The 17,928-nt window shown below is 40.9% G+C and overlaps 1 protein-coding gene across 5 annotated transcripts; it reads left to right on the top strand.

Moving 5' to 3' along the window:
* Window positions 1–4,444: 4,444 nt before the first annotated feature.
* On the top strand, window positions 4,445–17,143 carry SRSF10 (serine and arginine rich splicing factor 10). Of its 5 annotated transcripts, none has more exons than XM_075552476.1 (6): window positions 4,445–4,636; window positions 6,320–6,426; window positions 9,538–9,639; window positions 11,993–12,155; window positions 12,377–12,427; window positions 12,576–13,747. In XM_075552476.1, the coding sequence occupies exons 1-6, from the start codon at window positions 4,572–4,574 to the stop codon at window positions 12,871–12,873; spliced, it is 786 nt and encodes a 261-aa protein (XP_075408591.1). In that variant the 5' UTR covers window positions 4,445–4,571; the 3' UTR covers window positions 12,874–13,747. The 5 variants fall into 5 exon arrangements, with proteins under 5 accessions (XP_075408591.1, XP_075408610.1, XP_075408621.1 ...); XM_075552495.1 differs by lacking the exon at window positions 12,576–13,747 and adding an exon at window positions 15,881–17,143 and having other exon boundaries at window positions 4,446–4,636; XM_075552466.1 differs by having other exon boundaries at window positions 4,447–4,636; window positions 12,374–12,427.
* The last annotated feature ends 785 nt before the right edge of the window (window positions 17,144–17,928 follow it).

Below are 17,928 nucleotides of genomic sequence, written 5' to 3'. Positions count from 1 at the left end.
AAATGTGGTGAAGAAAGCTGACGGTGCCCGGCTATCAAAAGAGATAGTGTCTGGGGTCTTAAAGGCTTGAAGGTGAACAAGTGGCCATCTAGCTCAGAAGCAAATAAGCCCACATGGAAGAAGCACACCAGCCAGTGCGATCACGAGGTGCCAAGGGACCAGGTATAAGGCATCATGCAAAAAAAAAAGATATAAGTGTGTGTATGTATGTGTATATATATGTGTATATGTATATATGTATATATATACCATATTAAATGAAGGGGGAAGTGCAGAGTGGAGACCCAAGGCCCAAGTGTCGGCCAATGGAGATCCCCTCATAGAGGGGTTTAGGAGAGGAGATGGGTTAATTAGGGTGCGAGGTAGTACCGATGAAGAACACAGCTTTCCCCCAGATCCTGGATAATTCCTCCCCCCAACTACCATGATCCGAATTCTACCTTGCAGGGCTGGATAGGACAGAGGCTGTACACTGGTACATATGAGGGCTGGAGGTACAGGGAATCCAGGGTGGATGATACCTTCAGGACCAAGGGTATGAGGGACGATGCTGGGAGAGTGGAGGGTGAGTGGGTTGGAAAGGGGGAACTGATTACAAGGATCCACATGTGACCTCTTCCCTGGGAGAAGGACAGCAGAGAAGGGGGGAAGGGAGACCCCGGATAGGGCAAGATATGACAAAATAACGATGTATAAATTACCAAGGGCACATGAGGGAGGGGGGAAAGGGGAGGGAGGGAAAAAAAAAAAGAGGACCTGATGCAAGGGGCTTAAGTGGAGAGCAAATGCCTTGAGAATGATTGGGGCAGGGAATGTATGGATGTGCTTTATACAATTGATGTATGTATATGTATGGATGGTGATAAGAGTTGTATGAGTCCCTAATAAAATGTAAAAAAAGAAAAGAGGAGAAAAAAATGATTAGGGCAAAGACTGTACGGATGTGCTTTATACAATTGATGTATGTATATGTATGAACTGCGATAAGAATTGTATGAGCCCCAATAAATTGTTAAAAACTAAATAAATTTAAAAAAAAACAGAATAAGCTGTTTCAGTGCTCTCTTCAAGGACATACTTACTAACACCAGAAGGGCGCAGAGAAGACGGCGCGGCCCCTACCCAAGCATGAGGTCGTGGAGTGTGCCAGTTCTGCAGATTCTTCAACAACAGCGAGTAAAGGACAAATCCGTGGAAAGCTGTTAAATCCAGAACATTCTTCGTTCTACATTTGATATTTGTCTTACTTGTGCAGCTCTGACACAGTACCCAGGGAAGATGGGTTTGTGTTCTTCAAGGACAAGTGCACTGACAACGGACCATTTTCAGAGGTTAGTATTTAAGCCTTCGAAAGCCTAGTAGAACACTAAATGGAAGGACACAGTGGCGGTAGAAATGGGCTCAAACGTAACAACAGTTGTGAGGATGGCGCAGGACCCGGGCAGTGTGTTCTGTTGCGCACAGAGTGGCTGTGAGTTGGAGCCAATTTGAGGGCATCTAACAACGAAAGTGAACTTCGCGCCCTTCTTACACTGGGCAGTACTTTTTTTGAGGATACGTTCTACATCTCAAATTCCCGTGTGTCTTCCCATCCTCCTCCTCAAAGCAGATTTGTAGTTTGGCAAACAGTTCAACTGGCTGGGAAAAAAAAGCATGCTTTCTCTACTATTCTCACCGTCTTTTCCAAATATTGAAGAGCTTGAGTATCATCCAAGGGTGAGTGGTTCAACTCCAGAGGTGCCTCAAAAGACAAGGCCAGCAATCTGTTTCCCAAAAGTCATAGCTCGAAAACCCCTATGGAGCTGCGCTCTACTCTGCAAGCACGAGGTCACCACGGTACACTTACGCCAACGGCGACTCAACAAGGAAGAGCTGCTCTGAGACCCTAGGGCACAAAAGATGGGGAATGCGTGTGTGAGACATAGACTACCTCATTTATACCTATTAGTTCTCAAGGCCTGGTCAGTAATAATTGCTCGAATTCTGAGCCTGGCTTAGTATTCTGCTGTCACCAACAATTAACCCTTAATTTTTATACAAAGGGGTCCTTCGATAGAGGAAAGAAATAGGAGGCAAAGGACATCTACGGAGGTCTAAATACAGCCATGTACATATGTAAACACATTTATGTATAGTGATAGAATAGATCTATGTACATATATTTATTTATAAAGTATTAAAGCAGCAGATGGACATTGGCCCTCCACTCAGGTACTCCCTCAATGTAAGAACACTTTGTTCTACTAACCTGGCACTCTGTGATGCTCACCTTCCCTGACATGGTCGCTGAAGACAAAATGGGTGCATAAGCAAATGCGGTGAAGAAAGCTGATGGTGCCTGGGTATCAAAATATATAGCATCTGGGGTCTTAAAGGCTTGATAAACACGCAGCCATCAGTTGAGAAGCAACAAAGTCCACATGAAAGAAGTACACCAGCATGTGTGATCATGAGGTGTTGATTAGATCAGTTATCAGGCATCACAGACCCAAAACAAAAACATCATATCGATGGGGAGGAGGGGGACTGCAAAGTAGAGACCCAAAGCCCATCAGTAGTCAATTGGACATCCCCTGTCAGAAGGGCCACAAGGAGAGATGAGCCAATCAGGGTGCAATAGCACCGACAAAACACACAACTCTCTAGTTCTTTAATACTTCCCCCCACTGCCATCACTATCATGACCCCAATTCTACCTTTAAAATCTGGTTAGACCAGAACATGTACAACACAGAGAATCCAGGACAGATAAACCCCTCAGTACCAACTATGACAGTAGTGACACTAGGAGGGTAAAGGAAGGGCGGGGGTGGGGTGGGGAGGGTGGAGTAAGGAGGAACTAATCACAATGATGTACTATAACCCCCTCCTAGGGGATTAGACAACAGAAAAGTGGGTAAAGGGAGACAGCGGTTGGTGTAAGACATGAAAAAAAATTAATAAATTATCAAGGGTTCATGAGGGGTGGGGAGGGAGGGGAAAAAATGAGGAGCTGATACCAAGGGCTCAAGTAGAAAGAAAATGTTTTGAAAAGGATGATGGCAACATATGTACAAATGTGCTTGACACAATGGATATATGTATGGATTGCGATAAGAGCTTTAAGGGCCCCCAGTGAAATGACTTAAAAATGGGGGGGGGGTCCTTTGTTTTCAGTTTGCACTGGGCCTGGCAAATTATGTGGTTAGTCGTATTAAATTAATATTTAAAGGGTGCCTATGATAAAGTGCTCATCTGCTAACAGAAGGGCAGGCGATTTACTCACCTGCTGCTTCCAGGGGAAAAGATATGGCAGACAGCTTCGGTAGAGGGTGACATTGTAGGAAACACTAAGGGCTGTGCTACTGTGCTCTCCAGGGAAGCTGTGAGAAGCCCTACTTCCCTTTCACCTTATACATCAAAAATCAAAACCATTTTGCAATGGAGGCAATTCCCCCTCATTGCCACCTTGTCAGGGTTTCCAACACCGCCAATCACGAAGTTAGCTATTCAACATGTAATCCTTTAGTGGAGCGGTTGTTAAGGTCTGGGCTGCATAACTGAAGGTTCAAGGGCAAGCCCACCAGTCCCCAGAGAGTCTGCTTCTGCACGATGAAGTAAACTCAAGGTCGTGGACCAATGCTGACTCATAGCAGCCAGATAGAAGGGGCAGTTGGGTTTGAACCGCCGACCTTACAGTTAAGTCGGTCCAACGTTTACTGGACAGCAGCCTTGGAAATCCAACGAAGCAGTTCTCTAGTCTCCGAAAGGGTCGCTATCAATTCCAATCGACCGCACTGCTTTGGGTTGTTCGGATTTTGGGTCTTTTACTTTAATTTCTACGGCGACAGTCGCGTAATGGATGCCAACCACCCCCCTTTCAGTTAGCTACCCAGTCCCTCTACTCAAGACCAAACGCACTGCCGTCGACTCGATTCCGACCCTAACGACCCAGTGGGGTTTGGAGACTGGAACTCTGCGGGAGGAGCGGAGCGGCCGGTGGTTCCCACGTAGCCAGCCCTACCCGGACACTATCGCCACCAAGGTCCTGACGGGGGGTCGGGGTGGGGTGCAGAGTCTTCCCTTCCGGGCCGAGGAGCTAATAAGAAACAGGCATCGGTTGGACTAAAGGAGAGTTTATGGCGGTGGGCTCTAATTATAATGTGGGGGATGGGGCGGGGAGGACTCCGCAGGCAGCCATAATGATGGAGTTTGGCGTGAGGGGTACAAGCCCGGCTTCCAGGCTTGGGGCTTAGACCAGGCGGAAAAGAGCGGGAAAATTGAGTGCCAGAGAAAGAAAGGGCGGGTTGGAGTTAAAGGAAGAGGCGGCGCGAGAAGCCAATGAATGAGACTGAGGCTGCGGCGCGAGCCCCGGCCGCCTGCGTGCGCAGGCGCGCGCCCCGTGGTCTCGCGGGAAAGAGCCGTTGCCGGTCGGCGGAGGCGGGGCGGGGCGGCGGCGGGAGCGAAGTCTCGCGAGAAGCGTCTGTGGCTGTAGCGGAGCCCTCCGGCTGCGTGTGTGAGGAGCCGCCGCAGGACGTGCGGACGGTTTGCGGAGCCCGTTAGTGCCCCTGGCTGAGAGTCACCCCGCCGACATGTCCCGCTACCTGCGCCCCCCCAACACGTCTCTGTTCGTGAGGAACGTGGCTGACGACACCAGGTATGTGCGGCGGAGGGGCGCCGGGAGGACGGTGGAGGCCGCGGGGGCGCCGGGAGGGCGGCGGCGGCGCTGGGCCGGGGGAGGGGATGAAGATGGCGGGGCCCGCGCGGTCTGAGCTCCCCAAGCAGGCCGCGCCGGCAGCCCCAACCGCCGCGGGGGAGAGGGAGACGCCCCGGGCCCGCGCCAGGCCGCCGCGGGGAGCGCGGGCCGCGTGGCGGCGCTTTTGCTTCCCCTCCCCCTCGCAGTCCGGGGGCCGGTCCCGCACGCTGCCTTGGGGCGCACGCTGCCGCCGCCGCCACGGCCTGGCCGCCCCCGGACTCGGCGCCCCATTGATTTTGAAGTTTGCCTTCTTTGGGGTGCACGCCCCCTCGGTCAGAGATCTTGCTTTCCTTAGACCTAAAACAAAAGTCGGATCGCTTTGTACTGGAATAACGGGCCCGACGGAAGGGGAGGGAATTGTTACCCAACTATTTGGTACATTTTAAACACGGCCTGGATTTTGTACGTACGGTATCTTTGGAGATAGGGAATGATGAGATTTCGGGGGGTTTTCCGTCTGACTCGTGCCTTGAAATTCGGGCCCTTTGAGAGGGGAGGGGGAGCCTCGGCCATTAGGTTGTGGATAACCAGATTAATCCGGCGCGTACCTTAAGCTGGTTGCACTCCCACCGTTTCTCTTAATTTCTTCGAATTGCCTTCGCAGTATTTTGGAAGATATCACAAAATAAGACTGCATATTTAACAATTCGTCAATATTCTGTTTTTGTATGGTTTTTTTTTTAGCCGTGTGTGATTCCGCGGTTTTTTCTTTTTTGCTATACACTTCAACTAAGACAAGAAAGCATGGTTTCTGTGTCGCGTGCGTGTGATTTTTGACATTGTTTTTAAGGGTTGTGTATGAGAGGGCTTCAAAAAGATTATGGGGGTAAAATTCATCGTCTTGACTACATTTCCACGAACTTTTTGAAGCCCCCTATGTAATTTTTTCAAGGCATATCCGCCTTACCCTATATCCGCAGTGTTGGGGACCAACAATAAGTATGTATTTTTGAAAACAACAGGGACATAACTACAACCTGATTTTATGTTTTCTTTTTTCATTAAAAAATGAACAAGGTCGGTAAAAAACAATTGTGATCAGATTGCTTTATGCCTATTGTTAGCCCGATCCCTGGACATGTTAATGTAAAATAGTGATAGTGGTTATAAATTGTATCTTATCTCCCAAACTCTTGGATTCTGTAGCTTTCACTAAGGAGCCCTGGTGACACAATGGTTAAAGCACTCATCTGCCAACCGAAAGGTCGGTGGTTTTTAACTCACCAGTTGCTCTGTGGAACGAAGATGTGGCATTCAACTTCTATAAAGATTTGCTCCTTGGAAAACCCTATCGGGCAATGTTTTTCTGTCCTCTGGGGTCTCTGAGTTGGAATCCGGGCGGCACCAGTGGGTTTGGGGTGGTGGCAGGTTGGTGGGTGTTTAGTAGCTTTCTTGAACAAAAATATGTTCCTAAATTTGGTTCTTACCTTGAGCTTTAGAAAGCTGAGCTCGCCTGTTTTAAGATTCCCGTAGAAACAAATTCCTTTCATTGTTTGAGATATTATAGAAAGATCTCTGACTTCCTACAAAGAAACTTTCAAGGATGTGAGCATAAAAATTTGGGGTCTTTTTATGATGTTTTAGGTCTGAAGATTTACGTCGAGAATTTGGTCGCTATGGTCCTATAGTTGATGTGTATGTTCCACTTGATTTCTACACGCGACGTCCAAGAGGATTTGCTTATGTTCAATATCCTTTCTTCAGATGGCTGATTAGTGAGGGGTGTTGAAGTTTGAAATTCAAGTTTATGTAAGAGGTAACATTTAAAAAGCAGTTTGTTTTTGTCCTGTAATGTCTTATGTCTTCAGATTTCTTGAAAATAATTTCTGGCTCACATTGCTCTTATTATTTCTTAAAGTTAATCAAAAAATATTTATAGTATTAAATTCCCATTCATGTTACTGAAACTCATCCATGATTATGATATGTGATTTAAATTTGAATGCACTGGTTGCTACCACTTTTAATTACGTTAAAAATGAATGTTCTTGTGCTTGGCAATGTAAAGTTCTGGTATTGTTTTTTTAATTTGAATCACTTGATCAGAAACGAATTGTTTAACAATGAGGTAAACTTCTTTAATATTGTCCCCTAATTTGCTGTCCTCTGTTGTTACCTCAGAGATTGTAAAGCTGTACAGTTATGGCGACCCCAAAGAGAAAGCATGAAAGAACCTTTAGAGTAGAGTTCAACACTTAAGGCAAGTAGACAAGCCAAAGACCTCTTAAGGATCAGGCTTGAAGAGAAGGGAGAGTTTGGGAAAAGAAAAAATAAAGAAAAGCTGGAAGAAGGACAAGCCTAATGGGAGACAAAGCCTCGCTTTATCTACAAAAGGGGGAAAAGGTTGTTTTTCAAAGTTAAAGATAAAGCCATCTGTCATATTTGGCCAAGCATCTCATGACAAGTCCTTCTGACAAGCACTTAAAGAGTTAAAGGTCAAGATGAAGTTGAATGATGGCCAAGATTAAAGGAGTCATACCTGATGTATCCTACAGAATAACAATTTTCCTTTTCTTTTCTTTTTCTTTTTTAAAAAATGGTTTGTAAGCAGTTAACTTTCAAAATTATTCTGGTTTGGTCCAGTGACAAAACCTGTAACTTGATTTGTGTGGCCCTTGGATGTTGTAATTGTGGTTTTGTATGAATGCACATTCTCTTGTTGAGTTAAAAGTATACCAGGATGTGATATTGTTAAGCTTAAACTTGGCCTATCTGTTCTGCAGCAGGTACTCAGAGGCCAGGGGATAGCAGACAGAGAGCTCTTTGGAGTAGCGAGAGGTTCTGGACTTGGGCTAACTCTTCAGAACAGCTTACAGGGGAGTCAGGCACGTTCACTCACTGCTACGTAGAAATGACTGGTCTTGTGAGGTCAGATCCAATAATTCAGTGGGCTTCTTGAAACTTCAAGTTAGCTGAGTCCTCATAAGATTCTGATCGTGAGGGTGGTGCCCAAAAGCTGCTCCTGACTGGGGGCCAGGATTTGATGAAGGTCAGTGTGAAACCTGATTACAAAACTTGATTAAAGAAAGGAAAAGAAGTTCTGTCTAGCCTGGTAAACAAAGGCAGTGAGTGGTTTTACCTAGTTTGAGCTAAGATTGAGTAAGATGAGAACCAGAAAAAGAATTGTCACCTAAAGAAATCCAAGGGAGAGTGGTTCTTTTCTTTTCAGTAAGCCTTTCTTGAACTTCTATAAATCTGTAAAGGAAATGAGTAACAGTATTAATTTTGTTTTTAGAAATAACACTGAAGTACACTATTTGCTGTGGCTGGTATCAGAATGATACTTGGCCAGGCCTCTGCCTTCTACTCAGCCCAGTTCTGTTAGTCTGTTCTTCCCTTTATCATGGAGGAAGGGGGGGGGGGTGTAGACAGGGAAAGTAGAACCTAAGCCATGGTCCACTCAGCCCAGGATTCTATTGAGAGAGGAGCCAGAGGAAGATTTTATTAACCTCATTAACCATCTTTATAGTTTCCTTGATTTACTAGGTGGTTTGTTGGTTTGTTTGTTTTTTCTTATAAACTCTGCCTAAAAGGGTAACCCAATAAGTGAAATTAGTCCTAATTTTTTTTTAAGCCCAGCTACATTAACCTTTAGGATGTTGAGTTCGTGTTCTGAACTCTAGGACTTTTTTGTTGGACCCAATGATTTCAGACTTGGGAAAGCCCCTCCTTTCATTAAACCTTCACATGATAGCCTTTGGAAGAGACCTGGGAACCTTCACCCTGCTGGCCTTAGTCCCTTTCACAGTAAGTAGGAACGCATGGAAGCAAGGCCATTTGGATTCCCAGAGTAGGACACAAGTATCAGTCATGGTAAAGAGAATTTGTTACTTTTTTAAGAGCTTAATTGACTTTTGAGAACTGCCACTTTTTTGTTTTTTCTCAAATTTAAGAAATAGAAATGGCTAGGTTAGAAAAGTAATCTAAGAAAATTTCCCAGCTAACCTGAATGCATTTTGCTTCTGTTTAAAGTGGCGGTTTGGAGAGAAGAACTAAATTTGCACAGAATAAGTCCATAAAGCCAGACTTCATACATTGTGATTGCTAGTATAAAATGGAGGACAAGACACAGCAGCTCAGTTTCAAATATACAATACTGATACTAGCAGTTCTGCTTCAGGCCAGTAAACACTATATTGAATTTCTCTGGTTGAAATTCAGTTCCAGATCCATTTCTTTGCTGGAAGCTCTGTCTCAGTCTGGGATCCTTTAGTATCCTCTTATTTGTCCACAGCATGCTTTTACCATCTGCATAGATACAATGATGTATTGCTTAATGATCCAGTCTTGATACTCACAAGTGGCTAGCCTGTCAGTTTTCTGTGTGTGATGCAAGGAAAACATACATGAAATAAGTTACATATATCCAAGAAAGGCAATACGATTTGAGGTTATTTTATTATGCAAGGTCTTTACATAAAAACTATTGGCATTTTCATTTGAAACAGTAACTTTTATTTTTAAAGATTTTTTCCCTCTATCCAATGTAGAACTTAGTTTTTTACCTTGTTTTGTGAAGTTCTTAAAATGCAGTGAAATTTTTTCCATAGGATTACCTGTTGATTAAGCTATGACAGCTTTATTTTCATAATAACTAGAAGGTACGTTCACATGGTTTTAGAAAAACTTATGCCATAGGAAATCATGAAGTTCCTATGTGAGTCAGCCAAACTAGTTAAGTAGGATCTGATTGGTTTTTCTAGAATTAATGAGAAATTGCAAGTTCCACACTTAATCAAATGATCCTCCCATTCATTACCAAAGTTTTCAAAATTTCCCAAGCCCCTTAACCTTTAGCACATTTGAGGATGTTCGTGATGCCGAAGATGCTTTACATAATTTGGACAGAAAATGGATTTGTGGCCGTCAAATTGAAATCCAATTTGCACAGGGAGATCGTAAGAGTAAGTACCCTTAAAATGTCTAACATGCTGCATCCTTTTGCTTTAAGATTTCTAAGTATTTTCAATGTTTTTAGCTGAAATAACTTTAAAATGGGTAAAAGGAGAGATCAAAAGATAATACACTTTTAACCTGACTACATCTGCCATAACTTTTGCAATGTTCTTTGGTAACAAGGCTCAACTATGATCAGGGAGGATTCTCAATTCATGTGGATTTGGGGCTTCCACTGTCATCCATATTTTTCTGTAAACCAGGTGTTCACAATTTAATGCCTGATACCTTTTCCTCCATTGGATTTGGATTTTATTATATACAATCCTTGGATTACACAGGCTGATGGGCCTCCATGGGACTTAAGTGTATACCTTACTTAGATGGCTGTTTATTTGAAGACAAGCCTTTAAGGCCCCAGACTCTTCCTTCTGATAGGCAGGTACCATTTAGTTTCTTTGCCCGCTTTACTATATAGCTCCCATACCTTCAGTGATGTCTTCATAAGAATGAGCGAGCATCAAGCAAGGCCCTGCCATAGGACCTAATTGTTCCTATATTGAGGCCAGAATTAAGTGCAAGTTCAAAATCCATTCATATATATTTTTTATTTGTATGCATTTGTATCTGGTTCACCTTAGAGACATTGTCATTTTATATTGGCATTATTAATCATCCCCCATGTAGCATTTCCACTGCCATCAACAGGAGTAGAACGCCGCATCCTTACCCTGTGGGTTTTTGGGTGGTTTCAAACGGCTGGTTTTTTGTGGTTTAGCAGCCCAGTGTGTATAACCACTATGCATTGAGAGTGTCACTAGTTTAGCCAGTGGTACAGAATTTAAAACTGAGGTAGTAATTATATAGAGGTCAGCTATGAACTACAATACAGGAATTGTTGACTTCTACAGATTAAACTCTTTAGTGACTGGTTGGGCAAGACTTTAAATGATAATTCACAATGGCAGATTCACACCTACCAGAATAGTACATGTCATCAATCAAAAAGAGGATGTTAAAATAGTGAGTATAGGGCAATTCCTAGCCACCATTCTTCAGGCAACCTCAAGGCAGGAGATTTGCACCAAAGTCTTCCAGTACTATGCCCTTGGGCTAACAGTCATTTGCTTTTTCTCATACTAGGGAGTTTTCAGCTAAGTCCAAGGGCTACAGGTGAGTTTGAGGGTTTTTTTAAAAAAAAAAAAAAGCCCTGTTGACTCAGTTGACCCGTTCATTGTGTTCCATAGTTCACTAAGGCGGAATTAACTTGACCGCAGTGGGATTTGATTTGTACATGCATATCCCAGATCTTCGCTACACAGTGCTGAGGCAGGGCAAGGGTACAGCCTTTAATGGCAGATGGATTTTGGTTTGCATTTTGGCTTAGCCATTATACTATTCTTGGCCAACATACTAAAGGATAGAAATTAAAGTCATCGATGAAGAGAGTAAACAGGTGGGCACAAACTATTAGTAACTCCCCAGTTCTTGATTCCACAGGAGAAAGATGAGAGAGACTTTGTACTCTTGCAGAGGAACCGTCTCAGAAACCTACAGGGCCATCTGCCCTGCCTGAAAGGTTGCTGTGAGTCAGAGTAGTCTGGACGGCACTGAGGCTGCTGAGTTGTTAGTTGAGTGAGTGATTCCTGCAGATTGCTCAGGTTGCATATGCGTACATAAAATACATGCTTCATAGAACTGAGGGCTGCAGCTGTGTTGCAGAAGGTATTCTGTAAGTATGCTTTTCCACTTTGTTCTGGTCACTTAGAACATTGTGTAACGATATGCTGCATTTTCACAGTACCCTTAGGTCATAGTTCCCAACATTTGTGTTAACTTTGTGGTTCAATGTTGCAAAATTCTTTTAGGCTAAGAGATGGAAAGAACTTTGGGGGGAAATGCAAGAGAGGATAGGATATACCGTATATATTCGAGTATAAACTGACCCAAATATCAGCGGAGGCACCTAATTTTACCACAAAAACGGCATTTAAAATGTGCTGGAAAACTCGGCTTATACACGAGTAAATACGGTCATTCTTAACATGAAAACCTTCTAATAGACTTCCTTGAAAAGATAAACTTTCCAAGATTAATATTGACCACAACAGATGGGTGTGTAGGGGGAAAACCTGCAGGGAAGTAATATGTTACTCTTTTTTTCCCCTATAATTTGAGGGTTTGATTGTGGTTGTAATGTTGCATTTTTACTTTTTAATGAGTTAGGTGAAGGTTTACAGAGCTTATGCGTCATTAATTCATACAGATTGTTTCACATAGTTGATTATCCTACAAAATAACATTTATCTCACCACCTCCCTCGTGATATTTCTAAATAACTTGTTTTTATATATTTCATAGCACCAAATCAGATGAAGGCCAAGGAAGGAAGGAATGTATACAGTTCTTCTCGCTATGATGATTATGACAGATACAGGCGTTCTCGAAGCCGAAGCTATGAAAGGAGGAGATCAAGAAGTCGGTCTTTTGATTACAACTACAGAAGATCGTATAGTCCTCGAAAGTAAGTGGTGTGCATGTGTAGCACAGTGGACTGTTGATTAGAAAAGTTTGCTAGCACGTTAAATTTTATATGCTTTCATTATATACTAAATGCTTCATTGAGACTAAGACGATTTTAGGTTTTTAAGTTTTACAGTTCACTTTTTTAAAAATTAAGAAACTTTAAGAGAACCTGCAAATAGACATCTGTTGCTTTTTTTTTCTTCTACTAATCTTTAGCAGTAGACCGGCTGGAAGACCACGACGTAGCAGAAGCCATTCCAACAATGATAGGTAAATAATTTTGATTTGAAAAAAAGACCTGTATATATATATATATAATTTTCAATTTCAGAGTGAACTTTTACTCTAAAGATAACAAATTTGATTACTATAGAATCTAATTTTTTACTCTAATTGTATCTCTCCTCTGTTTTGAAAGATTCAAACACCGAAATCGATCTTTTTCAAGATCTAAATCCAATTCAAGATCACGGTCCAAGTCCCAGCCCAAGAAAGAAATGAAGGCTAAATCACGTTCTAGGTCTGCATCTCACACCAAAACTAGAGGCACCTCTAAAACAGATTCCAAAACACATTTTAAGTCTGGCTCAAGATATGAAAAGGAATCAAGGAAAAAAGAACCACCTAGATCCAAATCTCAGTCAAGATCACAGTCTAGGTCTAGGTCAAAATCTAGATCAAGGTCTTGGACTAGTCCTAAGTCCAGTGGCCACTAATAGTATATAAAACATGATATTTTTAGGCATGTATCATTCATTTACTCATAGTTTTGGTTTACTTAAATTATCAGGAATACAATGTTGCAATGATGCTTAAAAAAAACACTTGTTAGTTTTCCCTGTACCAGGCAATGGTTTTAATTAAAATGATATGCTGTTGAGAAGCCACTTAAAAGAGTCCAGTTTGTTTAATGTTATGGGCAGCTACCAATTTGTGGTGTCTCTGTATATTTTTGTAAAAATTCTCATTTTTTATGTTTGAAGTATTGGTAAAAAGATGCTGGTTGACCATAATTTGCAACATTGTCTTATTAAAAATAAACTTTCATAGCCGTATTTGGTAGAACTGTTAACCTAGAAATGTAGATTGTTAAGATAGAGTGATACAAACGTGAGGTGGTAGCAACAGGACAACACTTGACTGCTCAGACACATTTAGGTTCAGGTGGACCTTCATGGCGTGTTAGGATACTAGGCCTATGGTTGATGAGTTTATTTCAATTTGCAGTGTAGAATGATTCTTTCATTAGCCAGCTGGGTTAAGTAGCATTTTTCAGGGAGATTGAGTGACTAAAACATGGAGCCTTTACTGTTTTTTTTTTCCTCCTGGTTTCTATGAAGACTTGAAACATGGAAACTTAAGGAAAAATTCGAGTTTGAGCAGATGGATGATTGCAAAACTAATTTCAGGGTGGGGGGTACTCTTGTAGTTTGCTCTAAATTTTAAAGAGCATTGTTGATGCCCATAATATTGCTTAGTTTTCTTCATTAGAAGCAAATAGTTTGAAAGTAGGCTTTGTATGGTGCCTGCTTCACGAACAAGGCCTCTTATGATTCAAGTTCATTTAATGTGAAGCAAGTTGAAAGACAACACTCCCATATCTAGGTGATTCTGTGGTGCCATGAGATTTTAAATATTTTGGGTGGAAAATTTACTCATTAAGCAAGAGTGACATCTTGGAATTCTTTTATTATTTTTGTAGACCTGGCAATACCTGACCAAAAAATAAAGTAATTACCCTTAGCCATTTATAATTTCTAATATTTCTCTGAAAGATCATTTTGGGGATAGGAAAGGTGATTTGACATGTCTAAACCACATCTGAATCAAAGCTAGCATCTTCTAAAGTCCCAGATTGCTTGCTTGCAGATAAAAGTAAGAAGTGCTGTGAAGAAGCAATTCCTTTTAGAGGATTACTGTTTCCACTTTTGGTTTTCGTTAATCTAGACCTGCCTGTAAAGAACAAACGTTGGTTTTAAAAATTGTTTGTGGAATGTGTTTTGAAGGATTGATTCTAGAACCTTTGTATATTTGATAGGATTTCTAACTTTCATTTCTTTACTGTTTGCAGTTAATGTTCATGTTCTGCTATGCAATCATTTATATGCACGTTTCTTTAATTTTTTTAGATTTTCCTGGATGTATAGTTTAAACAACAAAAGTCTATTTAAAATTGTAGCAGTAGTTTGCAGTTCTAGCAAAGAGGAAAGTTGTGGGGTTAAACTTTGTATTTTCTTTCTTATAGAAGCTTCTAAAAAGGTATTTTTATATGTTCTTTTTAACAAATATTGTGTACAACCTTTAAAACATTGATGTTTGGATCAAAACAAGACCCAGCTTATTTTCTGCTTGCTGTAAATTAAGCAAACATGCTATAATAAAAACAAAATGAAGGAAATAATGATTAACTGGAATTATTAATAGTTTGCAATATTCTAAGACAACAATGAAAACAATCCTTTTGGATTTAGGAATCCCTTATATCAGTATTGCACTGGGCACAATTAACTTTGCTTTGGAAATGATAGAACTTGCCAGAAAACGACATCTCTTACATATACTTAAAAATATTTTATGTAATGTAAAATTTCTTTCATGATTGCTCATAAAGCCTCTTGGGTTGACCAAGAGGTTGATAGGATAGTGTTAACATGGTCAAATGAAATTTGATGCCGCAACTGTAAATTTCATTATTGGATGGACCAATAATTCTCTCTCCTTCCTAAACCATATACATTTAACCCTATATTTATGGGCATGGTTTATAGTGTTTTGCATTGAATATTGGTGAGCAGTTAATAGTAAGTGTTAAACATTCTGAGAAGTGATTTACGTGTTTTGTGGTTTGAATTCTAGGTACTTGATATTTTAAGTGTAGCTGATATATATTGAGTATATATGATGTGCCAGACACTGTTTTAAAATCTTTACATGTTAAATCATTTCCTTTGCACAAAACCCTGTGAGAAGATCCTTTTATTATCCCCATAGCACTAATTAGTGAAAGAAAGACACAAAGAGGTCACAAAGATGTTTTAAGTGGCAGAGTCAACATTTAAGTGTAGACCTGATAGCCATAGGATTTTCTTTAAATGTATTACAATTTATGAGATAAAATAAACTCAACTAGTATCACAGACTCTAAGTTTCAATGAGAAACTTAAAGGTAGGCAGTGGATAAGCACATGAATCCCAAAAGTAGATTCAGATGATCCATTAAAATTGTTCTCCGTCTCAATAGAACTGAACATTTGATCGTATTTTTATATTCAAGGTAGTTAGGACCCTTCCAGGTCCTTGATGAAGATCCTTAATTTTCACATGGTGTTTTAAATTAACTTTGAGTTGTGTCTCAGAATTACTGAGTACCTACTGTGTGTCTGGCACTGTGCTCAATATTAAGTGGAGTAGGTCATATCAAGACTCAAGGGAGGGTTGCTAGTTTCCCTCTTTTTACTTAAAGCTCTCTGCATTTTTTTTTTTGAAGCCAAGTAAGCAAGAAGAAAAATGACAGATAATGATGCTTCAGTGAGAAAGGAAAGGTGCTACATAGAGTGTGGGCTTATAAGTTACAGCCCAGGGGAAAAGACCTGGAAACTATTGTACTATTTCTTGAAAATTTGGCCCAGTAAGCTGCTACATCCAGTTCAACTAACAAAACCCTGTATACCACAGAGAAGAATAAAGAAAACCAAACTGACAAACATCCTTCTTTTATTTAAGACCAAACTGCAGCTGGAATACCCAGTACAGTTCTGCTCACTACACTTCAAGAAAGAGCTGAGAAAGCGGCAACAGAACCAAAGAAGGGCAGTTCGCGCGACCAGAGGGTGGGTGGACGGTGCTGCAGTGTGCGCACCGTGTGACTATTTTGACTCTGCTCTGGGAAGACAAAGGAATGTTAATGAAAACTACATGGAATAATTGAAGTCCTTTCAAGTTTGAAAGTAAGCATTTTAGGACAAATAAAAGGAAATTCAACGTTGTACCTGTGGAAACTATTCCCTAAGTATGAATAGGTTTATAGTGATTCGTGGCTAATAGGCTCATAATTACTGAAAATTAAGATGTCTGAATATTGAGGAAGACAGCCATCGTCTCTTAGAGTGCCTCTATTGGTCTGTCTGAAAATGGGCGGTGGGGGGGATGAGATACGGTCCAATTTTAACTCTTTCTTGGTTGTCTCTTAAGGCAGTTCCCCCTTTTTTGCTGTTACTGGCAAACAGCCTTGGTTTATTCTGGTGCCAGTGTTTCTGCTTAATTGTTTAGTCTGTTGGCGTCTTGAGTGTATTTACTTGGACACCACCTGCTATTTACATCTTCTAAACTACTCTTTGCCAGGTAATTTAAAGTGCGCTACTCGAAAGCCAGCTTAGAGAGGGTCCTTCTCTTTCATAGTTTATTCAGGAAACATTGAGCCTTTAGTGTGGGGAAAACATCTTAGTTAATTGGGGAGAAAGTAGATACAATTCACGTAGTTTCAATAAATGTCTTACTGAGCACAGTCTGGCCTCATTGTTTTGAGGTATATTGATAATTTAAACCACTCATTCTGATGTAATTGTAAAATTCCAGTATGCTATCAAAGATGAGTGATTTTGAGGTTATCTCTGCCTTTAAAATTTTTTTTAAGAAATCAGTATTTGCATCTCATTGATACAAATGAGGAAAATGTTTTATTTGTAATAAACTGATTTATTGTGCAGTGACTGTGATATACTAGAGTTATATTAAGTGGTTAACTCTGCCTCCTCGAACACATTAGGAAATAACCCCCGAACAAGTATTTAGCTTTGCATTGACTGTAAGGAAAGACTCTGGGTGCTAAAACTAAGTTTATTTTGAGGTAGACGGAGCTGTTATCCATCCCAACTGACTTCGTATGTTCTGTAATTGAGAAAATGTTCACCAAATTTACTTAGTAATTTACATGTACATTTACATAGGGGACATGTTCTGTGTATAGTGAATAAATTTTTTAGTATCACAAAATGTTTGATTCTTTAGTTCCTTATTTTAGGGTGTGAAGAGTGTACATATTGATACTACCACTCACATACCTTTTTTTTATATTCTTGGCCAATTATTAGAAATTTATGTGAAGGTTATTTCTCTCAAAATCCAGAAGTGAAATTTAGCCCCTTAATTTATGAAGATTTTGGGAAAAATAGAGCAGGCTACATATAACTGGGGAGGTGTGAAGTGGAAACTTTGTTGCCCCATTTTGGAGGTTTTGTTCATATTTGTGTCCATTATCACCAGCAAGCAGGTCCTACACAAATAAAGTTGGGGTGGGTTTTTTATAGCTTTACTTTTATGGAGACAAAAAGTAAAATTTACTTAAGTTGATGATCAAATTGATAATACTCAATATTCCTCTAAAGTGGTAATATTCACTTAAGAGGATAGATTCCCAAACTTTTGGCCTACCTTTCCCTTTTTAGAGGGAAAAAGTCACACACCCCAGCAATTAAAGCTTTCAGTCCATAAACCAGTGGTTCAAGCACACCTGCACTGTGGGGTAGTACTGCCCACTTGGAGACACAGATTACTAGATCTAATGTAAAGCTTGACACCCTTCACATGCCTCATCTGTATCGAGACTGGTGTATGTGTGCATATGTGAGGGGGTTTTAAGGGCTGGATGTTAGAGGCTCCACTCAGTTGTCTTTTTGAAGTCCTAGAACTCCTAGGAAGGATGCTAGTCCCACATTCTAAATAAGAACGGGGCTAGAGGTAGCGTGTGCCAGCCTTATATGTAGTTCCTCTTA

The sequence above is a fragment of the Tenrec ecaudatus genome, chromosome 1, assembly GCF_050624435.1.
Source record: "Tenrec ecaudatus isolate mTenEca1 chromosome 1, mTenEca1.hap1, whole genome shotgun sequence".
Lineage (NCBI taxonomy): Eukaryota > Metazoa > Chordata > Mammalia > Afrosoricida > Tenrecidae > Tenrec > Tenrec ecaudatus.
This window is presented reverse-complemented; position numbering and strand designations above follow the sequence as displayed.

Excerpts from the sequence above, each read along its gene's own strand:
- SRSF10 (XM_075552466.1), top strand. The coding sequence starts at position 4,572 with ATGTCCCGCTACCTGCGCCCCCCCAACACGTCTCTGTTCGTGAGGAAC. Across the intron at positions 4,637-6,319 it reads AACGTGGCTGACGACACCAG|GTCTGAAGATTTACGTCGAG; the intron begins GTATGTGCGGCG and ends ATGATGTTTTAG. Across the intron at positions 6,427-9,537 it reads AGGATTTGCTTATGTTCAAT|TTGAGGATGTTCGTGATGCC; the intron begins ATCCTTTCTTCA and ends CCTTTAGCACAT.